General features: G+C 40.1%; 3 protein-coding genes across 9 annotated transcripts in view; 2 read left to right on the forward strand and 1 right to left on the reverse strand.

Annotated features, from left to right (window-relative positions):
* Positions 1-459: 459 nt before the first annotated feature.
* CFAP68 (cilia and flagella associated protein 68) lies at positions 460-5,828 on the reverse strand. Of its 2 annotated transcripts, none has more exons than XM_019715293.3 (4): positions 5,395-5,828; positions 3,478-3,708; positions 2,896-2,962; positions 460-2,647 (listed from the first exon to the last, which is right to left on the reverse strand). In XM_019715293.3, the coding sequence occupies exons 1-4, from the start codon at positions 5,434-5,436 to the stop codon at positions 2,472-2,474; spliced, it is 516 nt and encodes a 171-aa protein (XP_019570852.3). In that variant the 5' UTR covers positions 5,437-5,828; the 3' UTR covers positions 460-2,471. The 2 variants fall into 2 exon arrangements, with proteins under 2 accessions (XP_019570852.3, XP_019570851.3); XM_019715292.3 differs by having other exon boundaries at positions 4,488-5,828.
* Positions 5,819-9,881, forward strand: FDXACB1 (ferredoxin-fold anticodon binding domain containing 1). The gene is made up of 5 exons (XM_019715283.3): positions 5,819-6,022; positions 6,258-6,414; positions 7,268-7,471; positions 7,628-7,786; positions 8,153-9,881. Exons 1-5 carry the CDS (start codon positions 5,851-5,853, stop codon positions 9,330-9,332), a joined length of 1,872 nt encoding a protein of 623 aa, XP_019570842.3. The 5' UTR covers positions 5,819-5,850; the 3' UTR covers positions 9,333-9,881.
* Positions 8,325-15,916, forward strand: part of ALG9 (ALG9 alpha-1,2-mannosyltransferase) — a 104,847-nt gene continuing 97,255 nt past the window's right edge. Inside the window, exons 1-5 of one of the 6 annotated variants that reach the window (XM_019715285.3) lie at positions 8,325-8,448; positions 11,836-11,929; positions 12,152-12,285; positions 13,175-13,313; positions 14,152-14,286. In XM_019715285.3, coding sequence (XP_019570844.3) covers positions 11,876-11,929; positions 12,152-12,285; positions 13,175-13,313; positions 14,152-14,286 — 462 coding nt within the window. In that variant the 5' untranslated portion in view covers positions 8,325-8,448; positions 11,836-11,875. The other 5 variants (XM_019715284.3, XM_088791460.1, XM_019715286.3 and 2 more) reach the window with 5 other exon arrangements.

A 15,916-nucleotide genomic window follows, 5' to 3' on the forward strand; every position in this document is an offset into this window, starting at 1 on the left:
AGGGCAACTGGACCTGGAGCTGAACTGCGCCCTCCACAACTAAGACTAAAAGGACAACTTGAAGCTGAACGGCAGTCTCCACAACTAAGATTGAAAGGACAACAACCAGGACTTGGAAAAAAATCCTGGAGGTGTACACTGTTCCCCAATAAAGTCCCGTTCTCCTTCCCCAATAAAATCTTAAAAAAAAACAAAAAACAAGAAACCACAATGAGATACCATTTTACACCCACTAGGATGGCTATTATAAAACACAAACAAAAACAAAACAGAAAATAAGTCTTGGTAAACGTGGAGAAATTGGAATCCTTGTGCAACTGCAACTGGTGGGAATGTAAAAAAGTACAGCCACTGTGGAAAACAGTGTGGTATTTCCCAACTGTTAAAGAGAATTACCATATGACCCAGCAATTCCACTTCTGGGTATATACCCCAAATAATTGAAAGCAGGAACTCGAATATTTTACACCAATGTTCATAGCAGCATTTTATTCACAATAGCCAAAAGGTGAAAACAACCAAGTGTCCATCAGCAAATGAATAGAGAAGCAAAATATGGCATATACATAGAATGGAATATTATTCAGTCTTAAAAATGACACATGCTATAACATAGATGAACCTTTAAAATATACTAAGTGAAATAAACCAGACACAAAAAGACAAACATTATATGATTCCACTTATATGAGGTACCTAGAATGGGCAAATTCATAGAAACAGAAAATAGAATAGAGGTTCCAGGGGGTGGGAGGAGAGGGGAATGAGGAGTTATTGCTTAATTGGAACAGAGTTTCAGTTTGTGATGATGAAAAAGTTCTGGAGATGGACAGTGGTGAGGATTGTACAACAATGTGAGTGTACTTCATGCCACTGAATTGTATACATAAAACTAGTTAAAATGATAAATTTTATGTTATGTATATTTTATCACAAAAAAATTGTGCTGGATACATAGGGAATAGAATAAGATATATAACACATAAACATAAAATATGCGCCTCTAAAATAGTATTCATATTGCAAGAACACACACCAATGAATTATTAAAATTAATAAGAACTCAAATTCTAAAACTGATCTAACAATACAATGCAATTTCTATCAACATCCAAACAGTATCTTTCTGTGGAAACTGACAAGGTGATCCTAAAATTTATATGGAACTGCAAAGGGTCAAAAACAAGGTGAAAGGATCTGATCCATTAGATTTTAAGGCTTGTAAAATTATTGTAATTAAGATAGTGAGATAATTAAGGCATTATAGTAAGATAGGATAAGGAATGACAATTAGGCCAATGGAATACAATAGACAATGCAGAAACAAAACTAAGAGTACACAGACAGTTGATTGAAGAGCAGTGGAGAAAGTATATCTTTTCAATAACTGACGCTGGGATAAACATATAGACAAAAATGAAACTGAGTCACTACCCAACATCATAGTCAACATAAATTCCATATCTATAACATAAAATAATAAAGGCTTGGGAGGTAATATATACTATATTGTCATCTTAAACAGGAGACAAAAAAAAAGGAAAATACTGATGTTTTGCCATTTTAAAATTAAGACTGTTGTCTCCGTGTTCACTAATCCTAAATAAATCACAACCTTTTCTCAATCCCTATCAGTCCCCCACTTTGAAAGACCCATCTTAAACTTAAACCAACTGAGCCGTTATCCCGAATTTCTGAAAATACCTTACCCTAACATTCCCCTTTTGAATCATTATCAAGACTGTCAAGTTGATGTTCCTCGCTACAGGTTTAATAACTCACACTTGTTTAATCAACAGGTTTCTGTGGTGATCTTTGTGGGGAGTCAAAAATTGACAGTCTTATCTTTTTGAAACATAAATGGAGTCTTAATAGAAGAAATGATGTAATTTCTGTGACCTGCCCCAAAATTAATTTTTAAAAAATAGAGAAAGTAGATAGGGGAGATAAAATTGGTCATAACTTTTTGAAGATGGGAGGTCTTTATAATATTCTGTCTACTTTTGTATGTTTTAAATTTTCTATAATAATCAAAAAAGTTATTTTTCTTTTCCTAGTCCTTAAGAGGGAAGTTTATTAAGATCACAATAAAGTTACACTATATCACCATGACTACCAGGCTCACGCCCAGAAATCATCTAGCCAAACGTAACCTAAGTCATACTGGATTTTGTAGTTCTGCTACTAATGGAAGGCAGGGAAGAGCAGAGTGGCTGCAGATTTTAGAAACAATTCTTTTTAATGCTCTCCTATAACACCCCTAATGTAGAACAAAGAGTAGATGTAATCAACTTAAATTTTACATTTAAATCTTGGTTAAAACCAAAAAAAGGGGGGGATGGAGAACATTTTCTGTGCTTTATTTATTCAGAGAGTGAAGCTGTGCTACAGTCTGCTAAATTCTTGGTTCTGCTTAGAATTTGATCCCTCCAACATTCTACTCTGAAAAAAATGAAGCTTCTTATTCTTTCTTAGAATCCTGGACCCTGAAATTGGCAGTGATTTTGATTACACACACATACACAGTGATGCCCAACTTGAGGTTTTGAATAGCTACTCATATAAGTTGACTTTTCTGTGCATTTGTATCGAGGAGGATCCAGCTCGGGTTGATGTCCTGGAAACCAGTGAGGCTCTCGTTTATATCCTGAGGGAGGAGAAAAGAGAAGCAAAGACAAGTGGAATCAGTCAATAGCAAGGACTCTTAGTAGCCAATCTCACTGTTGTTTCTGAGGGAATAGAGAGTGACTCCTGTCAAAACTGAGAAAACAGAAATCGTCCACTCATTCATTCACTTATTCACTCAATCAGTTTACTTTTATTTAAGTTCCTTCTACGTTCTAGGCCTGAGTTGGGTCCTAAGAACATAAAAATCAGAAAGAACTGTCCACCTACTATGGGTTGAAAGTGGCATTTTGTTGTTGAAGCTTGTACCATATGTTGTTTCAAAGTAGTGTCCAAACTGGAAAGAAAAAGTAATAGGTTAAAAATATAGGAGTCTATAACCAATATTGGGAAATAAAAGACACGGCGACATGAATTCTAACAGGCTCTATCATATTTTAGGTTGACTAGAGTTCTATATGTCCTACTAACTTCCATAACCTTTGTATGTTTGTTTGTTTGTGTAGGAGAGATATAAGGGCAAGACACAAATAAATGACAAGTCTAGGTAGATAAGGACCAGGGGAAAGGCTAGCCTGAGTCAGAAGACATTATATGTTTTCTGTAGATGAATAAAGTTTAAACAGAAGCAAGAGAAAGAGTACTACCCACCCTTTTATTACCTTACAATAATTAATATTCAATTTGAGAGTAAAGGGGGATAGGCATTCTAGTTAAGGAATGCTGCCCACACCCAACTACTTCACTGAACAGAAGCTTGAAAGAACTCAGCATTGGAAGTTATCAGATTCCTGCCTCTCAAATGACCACTGGTATTTCTTTTGTTAACAGAAGGAAACAAAGTTGGATTACCTGGGAAGGCAAGGGTTTGGGCTGCACAATATTCCTTAGGTCATATCTTTCCTGGTTCCAGTTGCCCATAAGGGTACGGTTTGAATAGGCGTTCTCATTAGTGGTGCATCTCCATCCATACTGGAAAAACTTGGACATATCATTCCAATCTGTCCACACTTCAGCATGGCCATCTGCATTAATGAGGCTGCCATAGTGTGGGTTTGCAAGGAAACAGGTGAGGAACTGTCTCTGGGAAAAGGTGAGAATAAAAAAGCTTGTTGCACAAACCAGACAGCAGAAGAGGCATCCCTTTCTCATTCTTGGCCAAGCATATTATGAGCACATCTTACTATGGATCTAGGCTTTCCCGCCAATTTAATTGTTGTAGTTCTGTTTCTTTTTCTCCAGGTCCATGAGTCCTTTCACCTATCCTCTCACTCAGCAGTAGTGGATTACTATATAGATTAAATACTACCCCTCAAAAAGGGAGGGAACTTTAGTACACCCAATATTATATGGAGAACTAGCTAAATGTTCAGCTAATTTAGAGATGTGGGAATTTAAGGATTAAGAGTATTGCTATAGTCAAAGAGAATAGGGAGAAGTGAGAGTTGGAAAACTAGATAACACAGTAAGTGATCACTAAATAATAGTTTCCTTCCTTCTAGGCCCAGTTCGAATGCCATTTATTCTATATGCCTTCTCTCGTTAACGTCTCATTTGTCTTACACAGAACTTATGTTCATATCTTTCTGTATTTACAACTTTCTACCATGTGTTAAGAATTCTGGAAGTATGTGTTGAATCCCCTATGCTGAATTGTACATCCTTATGGACAGGATGTGTTTTATTCATTATCACACCCTCTCCTTCTGCCTGCCCTCCCAATCAACAGTGCTTTGCACATACCAGATGACCAATGTCTGAATTTCAATTTTTTGATAGAAATCAAAAGCCTAACCATTTATTATTATTATTTTTTGTCCAAAAATTAAGTCTGGCCCCTTGGCTTAGAAGGAAGACAATACCTTCCCTGAAGAAGAGTAATTTGATGCTGAGTAGCTTCTGTTTGAAGATTCTGTAGGAGAGTAACAGAAAACCTTACTCTTCTGGTCCATGTTCTTTAAAAGAAGAGATGTCACCAAACCTGGCTCTCCCAGTTCTCCAAGCAAAGAAATAATGTGGATCAACCAGATCACCATGAATAGACGGCCATGATTTGGGAGTCATCACCCATCCACCTTTCCACAGGTAGGGACAAAGTCAATACTGTAAGTTTAAAGGCAACTGTCCTCACATCACGTGCCTTTGTGAAGCTAGATGCATGTAGTGATGTCAACAAACAGCATGATGATTAAAGAGTAGCTGGTCCCACAAAGTCCAGCAGGCCTAGTGCTCAGACTGTAGACCAAGGTGACACTGTCCTGGGACTGTAAGGACAGACATCAGTATCCACTCAGTTGTCCACTCCTGGAACCTGGGGCTTATATTCGACTCTGATTTCTGTTTTAACCCCTTACATCCATCCAAATCACTAGGTCTTGTTTATTTCTGAATCAGTCCACTACTCTCCATCTGTACTGCCAAGATCCAGTTCAGATCACTATCAGCCCTAGTCTCTATTACTGCAGGAGCCTCCTATCTGCTCTTGCCATCAGCCTTGTTCTTCTCCAATCCTTCTTCAGAAGAGAGCTGGACTTTTGAAAATCTGTGTCATCTTCCTGTTCAAAATCTTTTGAAATTACTCCACTCATAGCAGGGCATCCCACTATATCTGAATTGCCTCTTTTGTTGTGTAGCCTTCACCAGACTACAAGCTCAGTGAAATCATAGACCCCATTTTGCTCATCCATATACCTATCTAACCACCCTCACAGTGACACATTACAGGCACTCGTATTCCTTGAATAAATAAAAGGCAGAAGATAGAGGCACCTGGAGCAATTCCGAGCTGCTGAGACAATGGGCAGCAGCCATTTCGGATGAGATGAAGGCTGTTATAAAATCCTCTGTGACACGAACATGAAGAACACAGCTTAACCTCTGCTTGGCCTCAGCCCTGCCCCGCTTCCTTCACTTAGGACTCGCCTCACTTGTGACCTCATGCAGGTGTAACGAAGTCGCTCAAGGCAGTCCTCGAGCTAAAAGGCATTTATTTTGACATTCCCGAGTGAGCGGGGGACTGAGAGGGCCGCGTGGTCGGCGTCTCGCTTTTGCACGCATGGTTATTTCCCTCCCGGGAAGTCGCAGTACTCCTTTGTCAAGGCAACCAGGAGCTGCGGGCGCGTCATTAACAAGCGACGGATGAAGAGTGGGTGGCAAGAGACCCGCGAAAGAGGTGAGGTAATAAATGAGCGCCTCCGAGGACGCGAGCGGGAGCAAGTTGAGGCCATGGCCCCTCGGCGCCTCCTGTTGGTTGGGGAGGGGAATTTCTCCTTCGCCGCCGCTCTGAGCGAGACCCTTGATCCGAGCACTAGTCTAACCGCCACCTGCCTCCAGCATCCGACCGACTTAGCCCGGGACCCGGTGGCCCGGGAGAACCTGCAGCGCCTGCACGAGCGAGGTAGTGAGGCCACCCCTTCCGCGAAGCCCCGCCCAGCTTCCTGCGTGGCCCAAAGTGGAAAGGGTGGGCACCTGGGGATTCAGGCAACGTGGGGATTGCTCTTGAACGTCCCGCGGTCATTTAGTGAAAGCCGGCTCTGTGCCTAAACCTGGGTTGTTTCGCACGGTTCAGGTTAGGGAGAGGTTTTCTCTGGTTCCAGGTCTTAAGACATCCTCCTGCCTATATTTCGTGCCAGGTACCAAGATACGTTTTGGTGTGGACTGCACCCAGCTGGCAGATGCCTTTGAACTGCACGACAGGGAGTTCGATCGAATTTATTTTAACTTTCCGCACTGTGGACGCAAAGCTGGAGTAGCTAGGAACAGGGAACTGCTTGCCAAGTTTTTCCAGAGGTGAGGAAAGGCGAGCACTCACAAAATGTTTAAGGTGTACATTACATAGTTACTGCACTCAAACATTATAGCATGGGAGATTAGGCATACGTGTGTGTAAGTTACTAGGATAGGTTTAGAGAGAATACCGTATAAAGCTCCAAAGGAACCCACAATCTAGTTGGAAAGTCAGACGTGTAAGGGGAGGACCACCTTTTGATAATGCAAAATACTGGTAGCCAGTATAGTTTAATAGCTAAGACTATGGATTTAGGAGCCAAACTGCCTGAATTCAAATCCACACCTACCACTTAATAGCTGTTTGATTTTAGGTATTAATCCTTTTTTCATCATCTTAAACAGGATATTAACAGTGACTACCTCATAAAATTGTGAACTTAAAACAGTGCTTAACACTATTATACGAAAACGTGATACAATTGGAGGTCTCTTTGGATCATAGTTGTTAAACTTTTTACAGAGGCAGTATTTTAAGTTAGTATTTTTACTATAGAATTTTAATAGGCAGGAGAGGAGTGAAAAGAACATCTTTCTCCAAGGGGAAGAACAGCTTGATCAGTGAATCATGTATAGGAACTTGGCAGATATTGATATACCGGTAGATGAACAATGCAAATACCAAGTTGGGTTACAACCTGGTCAGCCACTAGTATCAGTTATAAGTTGAACATTGAATTTATATTCTTATTTACTTCCAGCTACTTTCTTTGCATGTTTGAAGTCCAATAGACCTTTGCAAATGGCTATGATGAATTTTAATTATTTCACAGCCAAACCATGTATATACAGCTAACTCCTGTGCTAATTTCTACTTGTTTCTGATAAATGGCTGGTGTCCCCCTCCCCTCATTAGCTGTGCAGAGGTTCTTGCAGAGGAAGGAGAAGTCCATGTGGCATTGTGTAGAGGACAAGGTGGGACTCCTGCTGATAATCCCAGAAGAGAATGGCACAACAGTTGGCAAGTGGTTGCCATGGCAGCTCTGGGGGGATTCATTTTAAGTGATGTGCATCCCTTCAGCTGTGAGGCTGTGCCAGGGTACAAGTGCACTGGATATAGGTAAGTAATAACAGAAGTCTAAGCCTTTTCATCTCTCTCACTAATAATAAAAATATTTCATAGGCAAACTTTTCCTTTGCCAATTTTCTGACTCAGTTTCTAGAAACATTTGTTTTCTTTAATGACAGACTTCATACTTGGTATTTATTTTGCCAGGAGTCAAGATAAGTCCTTTCACATAGAAGGTGCTGTGAACCATATCTTCACCCAGAGCTTACCCTTTGAAGGTTTGCAACCAAGAGTCTTCAGGATCAAACTGGGTGGCCAGTGGTTTTCCTTTCCAGAACCAGAAGCACTTGCAGGAAAATTGAACAGGTAACTGTTATTTTACCAGAAATCACTCTGTCTCTAGCTGTGTCCCGATTGGCTTGATGGCAAGAATATATTGAACGAATGCTACATATACTGTTTATGATGTTAGTGCTGTGAATACTTGTCAATCTGGCCTCCATAACCCTCTTTAGAATTAAAAATTGTTATATTTTCTGGTATATTGTAGGCATGATGGCTGTCAGAATTCTGAAACACATGATTTCTCTGTTTATGGTGGATGATTTCTTATCTCCTTTCAGGATCAACTTACGGATAATTCTTTTTTATTCAGCTATTTGTACTTTTAATTCTAGCTAATTATAATTACTTATTATTTTAAGTTAAAAATGTCATTTTGTGTTTAAACAGGGGTTTCCTAGAAGCATCTTCATGTCATCCTATCAAAACCATAAATGAGAAACTGATTGCTGAATTGGGCAAAGCTTTCCCTCTAAAACGGCTGACGTGCTCCTTCCCTTTGTTGCCACAGGGAGGCACCAGTGTTCTCACTTCCTGGAACTGTGATCTATCAGCAGCCTTTTGGGTTAATCTCCTTGAGGATAACTCAAATTCTGAGCCCCTAACTGGTGGGACAACACAAGACATGGAGGACTTTTTAGAGTCATTTTCTGAACTTAGCCTTCCCAAGAGCCCTGGAAGAGATGGTAAGGAAGAAGCTCATGAAGGAATCTATGGTCAAGCCAAGGTCTGCCTCAGACCTTCTCTCCTAGTTCATGTTCAGGCTATCATTCAAGCACCAGACTTCCTCCCAGGTTCTCTGCACATCCTCAGTGGACCTGTCTTTCGGAAGTGCCTCATCTTGCCTTTTACAATGCCAGCATTTCATGAGACTTTATTTATCCTTGGATTTAATCAAAATCTGAAGGATGGCTGTCTTCAGTCACTACTGGATCATTTGAAGGGCATTCTAGATAGCTTTCTGACTCAGACATTTCCGGAGGGCTCTAAACGGAGCAGTTCAGTGGAATTTGTCTTTCAACCAAATGGGAAAGATTATATGATTAATGTGAAGTGTCATAATTTTGGCCCAGATTTTGCCAAGGATCTGATTATTGGATCTGTCACCACACCTGCTACAAGCATTCTACACAAAGACCAGAGTTTTGTGTTTGTGTCTATAAACTTGGACCTATTAGCCATGCTTGTCTGGGGTATCTCTGACTGGAGGATGTTGTGGACCTTTGATAAACGTTTCCTGAATAATTTTATTCCTGGGAAAATAGAACCCTTTAAAAGCTATTCCCTATGTCCTCCATGCTTTGTGCATGATATTAGTTTTTGGTTAGATGAGAAAAAAGGATTTGATGAACTAGAGTTTCATACTGTGGCCCGAGCAGTGTCCCAGGACACTGTCATAGCCATACAATTCCTCAGTCGTTTTCAGCATCCCAAGACTGAACAGGTCAGTCTCTGCTATAGATTGACCTACCAGACCTGTGACAAGGCCCTTACCCAGCAGCAGGTAACATCAATGCAGTCCCAGTTTAGGAAAGAGATTCAACAACGACTACATGTGACACCTCGGTAGTTTAGTAAATTCATTTCTACAGTGTGATCCTCATGGGTGTGGGATGAAAAAGACCAATTTGTAACTGGTAGTCCTTTCTGGACTGTTTTTTCTTTTTTTTAAAAAATATTTTATCTTGTGACTATACCCACTGTTGATTATAAGGATACCTGTGACTCGGTCACTTAAACTTATAGACTATAATGTGATTAGTGATCTTTGGAGTTGTGCAGTATTTTGATCCTGAGTAATGGCTAGGAAAACAAACAAACAAATAAAACAACATCTTGTACTTTAGATGCTTTAATGCCAAAGAGGCAATAGAACTTGAGTGCTCATCGTATATATATTAAAATACATCTTCCACATTGTCATTTTCTCTTCCCTTTATAGTATCATTTCAGTAAATGAATTTATAAGAGTTGTTTTTAGAGTCAGACAGACCAACATTTATTAGCTTGGGTAAGTTGCAAGTGCTCCATAATAGTATTGGTATCATCATGATTTTTATTCTGTGGTTGACGACGGTTAAAGTCATGGAAATAATAAATGTCAGATTTAGAGTTCATACTTGCTTCTGTCTGACTCTACATACAGCCCATGTTCTTTCTGCCACTTCGTTACTGTACTCCTTCTCTAGTCTTTTTTCACAGTAATCTCTCAACTGTGATTCACTCGAAAGTTTGCCTGCCTAGATTCTGGGTCCTTCTGTTGTAAGCATCTCTAAGAGACACTGTGGGCTTGGCTCAGCCCAGGACTGAAGAATGGGGTACTCTAATGTGGATTCATGTATGTTCCTGTTAATAGTTAGGCTCCATTGATTGGAATTGTAAAGTTGTGAAGGAAATAACTGTCTCATTTTTTCTTGTATTTGGAGAAAAGCACATCGGAAGGCAAGAATGGAAGCAAAGAAACAAATTAGAAGGTTATTATGATATTGCAAACAAGAGATAATGGTGGCCTGGACCAGGGTGTAAGAAGTTGTTAGATTGGACATGCTGATGAATTAAATATACGTACATGGGTGGAGGGTGTGGAGTTAGAGAAATAGAGGAATCAAAAAGGATCCCTAGGTTTTTTGACCTGAGCACCTGGAAGACTAGAGTGTCATTAATGAATGGGAAAACTGGCATAGGAGTAAGTTTGGGGAATGAAGAATCAAGGGATCTCTTATGGACACATGTATTGCTTAGCTCTCTACATAGACTATAAACTAATTAAGGGCATATAATGTGATTTACAGCTTTCTTTTATCCTCAATAGTGCCTGGTACATTGATGAGGTTACATTTGAGCTAGATCTTAAAGGCAGGGATTTCAAAGGAGGATTGTTAGGCAAGGAAGGGCGTGCATTCCAAGTAGAGGGCATATGAGCAGAGGTATAGATAAGGGAGCATTTGGGGCACTTTTCAAGCTAGTTGGAATGTAAAGTGTGTATAGGAAGGTAGTGGGAGATAAGATTAGAAAAGCAGGTGGGGCTGGAGTTAGTTCATGAAAGACTGAATGCAAAAATAAGTTTGTACTTTATTTGGCAAGCAATAAGAAAAATGTGAGTTTTGATTAAGAAAGTGACACGAGTCGTGCTTTTGAGAATTAACTGGACAGTGCTGCACAGGATGAATTTGAGATAGGAGATCCCTGTAAGGATGCTGTTGTAGTCCTAGGTAGAGGCAAAGAGGGGCTGGTGTTAGAGTGAAATGAAAAGGAGATGGATGTATGAGATATAGCTAGGCTGGGATGTCCAAACTTGGTAACTAATAATTGCACATGGAAATTGAGCAATATCATCAATCACCATTTTCAATACTTGGAAATTTTTAGTATGAAATCAACCTGAGACCCTGTCAAGTTTAGCATTCCCTCTATAAACTTGTTTTAATTACTGGTACAGAGCACCACAGGGTAGGAAGAGCTCTGTGATTGGGGGAGTGGGCACAGTGTCAGGAACTGGTGAATGAACCTTGGGAGTCACAGGCACGATATCATCTAGATGCCTGTATACTTATAAAAATGCCCATATGAAATCAAGAGCTTTCTCTTGATCTCTTTGTTGGAAGAGCATGGGCTTTGTAGTAAGTTCTGGTTTGGATTACGGCTCCTCGGTTGGGTTGGACCTGGGTTAGTATATGGCTCCACCATTTCCTAACTATGCAACCTTGGGCCTCAGTTTCCTTCTTGATAAAACAAGGTTGTTATGAGAATACAATTTAAAAAGGATAAAAACTGTAAAATGCTTACCATTATGCTGTAGTAGCAATGGCAGTCACCGGTGTCTGGTTGAATTTGCTGCACAAAATTTCTTCAGTTTTTCATTTTCCTTATTCTATATTCTGCCATTTGGGCTGTGTCTCTGAAGCAGTTAATTACAGGCTGTCCCTCCCACTCTTACTAAAATACAGAGAGGGCAACTTGTCAGTGACCTTTTAAGGACTTACCCTTTGATAGGCAGCTGTGCTATGATTTTTAACTGAATATTTACGCGTACTCACCTTGCAGTTGTTTAATTACTTTGTGATTTCTTTTAGATAGAGGAGCTGAAGGACGGTTTTTTTGTAGCAGTGAAGAATGCTGAAAAGTGAAGGAAGAGAGAGTTGGAGGGAGGAATGCCCAGCATTACAAGTATGTGGAAGGAGCAACTATGACGGTAAAAGTAAAGTCTCAGGTTCGATTTTTTTTCTACTCAGGGATTTGCCCCAATTGGTCCCATAACGCTGTAATTTGGTCTTGTCTGCGCATGTCAAGGTCTTTTGTCCCTCGGCGGACACCGTTTGCCAGCCAAAGCTATGTCTCCACGCTCGCCGCCTTCGTAAGGTGCCGAATTCTACCCTTTTTCCCACGCAGGCCATGGCGGGCCGAGGGGCTCGGCAGCGCCTGAAGGGAAGCGGAGGCAGCGCCGGGGACACGGCCTCTGCCGCGGACAAACTGCGGGAGCTGCTGTGCAGCCGGGAAGCGGGCGGCGCGGAGCCCCGCACAGAGTAGGTGTGCGGTCGCGGTGGGGGCGTGGCCGGGCTGGTGGCGCCGCGAGAGGCTGACCCCGGGAGGGTCGCGCCGGCGCCGCGCTGGGCTTCGCTGGGGCGGGCCTTCTCGCCGGGAGGGCCGGGTTGCCTCTGCACCCACGTCCTTCCGCTCTTCCTGGGCGGGTCAGCGTTCGGTCTTCACCCCGTCATAGACACCCCACCTCTGGTCCCATGTTTTCTGTAAAGAAACCTGGGGTGCGGGTCTGTGAAGCTCCTGTCCCTGGTCCAGCCAGAGTGGGCTGGCGTCCTGGTGTTTGAGTTGGCAGAGCCTCTGGGAGAAATTGGCAGGAGCACACAGTTTACCGTTTTCGGCTGCCTCTCACTGCTTCCTTCATTCTCCCAAAAGTCCCGACTCTTGACTCTAATTTATGGGTCCCCCAATCTCTAGGACCAGCAGTCATTTCTCTCCTCAAGCCCGGGAAGGTTAGGACTGCTTTAAAGCAGCTGTCAACGTATGGAATTGGAAGAGGTTACGAACCTTGCACATATTAGGCCTCTATACATTGGAACAGATGGGGAAATGAATAAAACTATGGGAACTAATGACCTTGTCAAGAGAAGAAAGAGAGAATGAGAGCTTTGTGGTCTTCAAGTGAGTGATTAGCTGGCATGGGATAAATGGAGCGTCGTAGATGCAAAGAATTAAAGTGTATGAATTACTTTACACGTGAAAAACAGGAAGTGGAAGGGATGATTAAAGTTGATCTAAGAACTATTAATGACTCACCTTTATAGGTGAATACTTGAGTACTTTGCTGTCTCTTGCCATTCTTTTCCTTTCTGTTTAGTTTTAGTCCTTCTAGTAAGCAGGTCCTTCCTGACATACTTTTTTTTTGTTTCTGAGCAGGTTCTCTGCGAACAAAGCAGGACAAGTCTGGGCACCTGAAGGATCTACTGCTTTTAAGTGTCTGCTCTCAGCGAGGTTATGTGCTGCTCTCCTGAGCAACATCTCTGACTGTGATGAAACATTCAACTACTGGGAACCAGTAGGTGATTTCTTTCTTTCTTTGTTTTGTGTTCTTGATTTCATTGCTTGGGACCTTGTTACCAATCAAGATGCAAACACTATACACAAGAGTGACTACTAGCAAAAGAACTTTATTTTCACTTTAGTGTTCTAAGCTGATGGTTTGCCTACTATTGAAGGCTATAGGGAATTTGGCTGTTTTACAAAAAGATATAATTTGTAATTTCCTTAAAAATTATTTTTAATCAAAATAATACTTTGAGATAGTTTTTAAAGTTAACCACTACTACAAAACTTTAAGGAAAAACAATAGCTCCTTGTTTCACTTATGTTCAAATACCAGTCCCCAGAGGCAACCACTTTCTTTCAACTTTTTTCCGTTATTTCTTCTGATGTTTACTAAAACTGTGTTACTAAATAGTATGCTTATACTTCTATTTCTTGATATATAGATTTATAAGCCTGTTGACTTCCTATTATAGAAAATTCAGAGGTCAAATTTTCTGATCACATCAAAAAAATAAAGAATGTTTAGTGTAGGCAGTTTAAGGAAAACATAAAATTTAGAGTTTCTCTGTTTTGGCTAATGAGTATTTAAAAAAATAAATAGAAGATAAAATTCAAATTTTTAATGTTGATCAAATAACGGTCTTGTAGAATTAATTTATAATGTCCTAATATTTTTCATTATTGGGTCATTTTAATTCTTACCCATTAGTTGAAAATCTTGTTGAGAGTTTCCACATTTTTGTGTATCTTCGCTCATTAATATTTTTGCCTAGAAACTTCATCTGCATCCTTTTAACAAGGATTTTTTTGCCAATATAACCCAGAATCCATCTGTTTTGTACTTTCAGACACATTACCTCATCTATGGGAAGGGGTTTCAGACTTGGGAATATTCCCCAGTTTATGCCATTCGCTCCTATGCTTACCTGTTACTTCATGCCTGGCCAGCTGCATTTCATGCAAGAATTCTACAAACTAATAAGGTAAGTGCAGGCCAACCTGGAAGCAATCACAACTGATCAAGAGGTGAGTCTCTGGGATAGTTTTGAGAAAAGGACAAAACAGATCGGTGGTAAGAGGGAACTTTTTTTGAAGAAGAATCACTCATTCATTGTTCAACAAATACTAATTGAGCATCTTTTATTTGGTAAACACTGTGTTAACTCCTGTGGATGTAACGTTGACCAAATCCCTGCCCTAGTAGAATTTATAGTTTAATGGGGAAGATGAACATTGAGCAAGTAATTATAAATGCAGTGAGTCTTATGAAGGAAGACTATAGTGTACAGTGGGATAGGATATTAGGAGAGGATATTAGGATATTAGGAGAAGATAATTTGAACAGTGTTGAAGGATAATTAGGAGTTAACTGAGACCTAATCTGATTAATACTTTTCAGAAATTTGACTATGCTGTGTCTTGGCATGGATTTCTTTGGGTTTGTCCTATTTGGAATTTATTTAGCTTCTTGAATCTTTAGGCTTATGTCTTTTGCCAAATTTGGGAAGTTCTTAGCTGTTATTTTTTTGAGTACTTTTTCAGCCCTGCCCCTTTTCTCCTTTACTGGGACTCTAATTATATGAATATTAGGTATTTTATTTTAGTTCCACAAGTCCCTGAGGCTTTATTTTCCCTAGTCTCTTTTCTCTGTGTTGTTCAGATTGAGTGATTTCTAATCTTCCATCTTCCAGTTCATTGATTCTTCCCTCTGTCCCCTCCATTCTACTGTTGACCCTATTCATTGAGCTTTTATTTTGGTTAATATATTTTTCAGTTGTAAAATTTACCTTTCATTTTTTTTATGTCTTCTATTTCTTTACTGAAACTTTTTATTTTTTTTATTTGTTTCAAGCATATTCTTAATTGTTCATTGAAGCATTTTTATAATGGCTCCTTTAAAACTTTGTCAGATAATTGTAACATCGCTCTCTCTCTCTCTTTGTTTTTGTTGTTGTTGTTTTGTTTTTGTTTTTTTGATATCTATTGATTGACTTTTTTCATTCAATTTGAGATCTTCCTGGTTGACAAGTAATTTTCAGTTGAAACTTGGGATATTTTGGGTATTACATTATGAGACTCTGGATCTTACTCATGGGTCCAGCATGCTTTCTCTGCAGTATACTGCTATTCTGGCTCTCATTGAAGCCTTCTGTTTTAGCTGCCTTCTGTTGATACCACTCCAGCAAGAGAGAGGAGGGAGTTCTCCACCTTGTTACTGCAAGTTGGGATAGAAGTCCAAGTTCCCCACTAGGCTTCCACCGATACCACCCCAGTGGGTAGGGTAAAGGTACCTCATTATAATAGTGCAATACATAATGGCACTTCGGTTAAGGACAGATGCAACACATTACTCACGTGTTTGTGGTGATGCTGGTGTAAACAAACCTATTGCACTTCGAGTTGTGTGAAAATGTAGCTCATACAAGTACGTAATACTTGATAATGATATAAAAGACTATGTTAATAGTTTATGTATTTTCTATACTGTACTTTTTATCATTATTTTAGAGTATACTCTTTCTACTTATAAAAAAGAAGTTTGCTGTAAAGCATTGTACCGTGTTAGGCCAATAGCAGCCTCATATATCTCATGTTTACTGTATCTCTTGATTG

The sequence above is a fragment of the Rhinolophus sinicus genome, chromosome 14 (genome assembly GCF_057876585.1).
Source record: "Rhinolophus sinicus isolate RSI-liver-muscle chromosome 14, RSI-T2T, whole genome shotgun sequence".
Taxonomy (NCBI): domain Eukaryota; kingdom Metazoa; phylum Chordata; class Mammalia; order Chiroptera; family Rhinolophidae; genus Rhinolophus; species Rhinolophus sinicus.

Excerpts from the sequence above, each read along its gene's own strand:
- CFAP68 (XM_019715292.3), bottom strand. The coding sequence starts at position 4,661 with ATGGTGATCTGGTTGATCCACATTATTTCTTTGCTTGGAGAACTGGGA. Across the intron at positions 2,963-3,477 it reads CCAAACCCTTGCCTTCCCAG|TTTGGACACTACTTTGAAAC; the intron begins GTAATCCAACTT and ends TTTTCTTTCCAG. Across the intron at positions 2,648-2,895 it reads AATGCCACTTTCAACCCATA|GATATAAACGAGAGCCTCAC; the intron begins GTAGGTGGACAG and ends CTCCTCCCTCAG.
- FDXACB1 (XM_019715283.3), top strand. The coding sequence starts at position 5,851 with ATGGCCCCTCGGCGCCTCCTGTTGGTTGGGGAGGGGAATTTCTCCTTC. Across the intron at positions 6,023-6,257 it reads GCAGCGCCTGCACGAGCGAG|GTACCAAGATACGTTTTGGT; the intron begins GTAGTGAGGCCA and ends ATTTCGTGCCAG. Across the intron at positions 7,472-7,627 it reads TACAAGTGCACTGGATATAG|GAGTCAAGATAAGTCCTTTC; the intron begins GTAAGTAATAAC and ends TTATTTTGCCAG.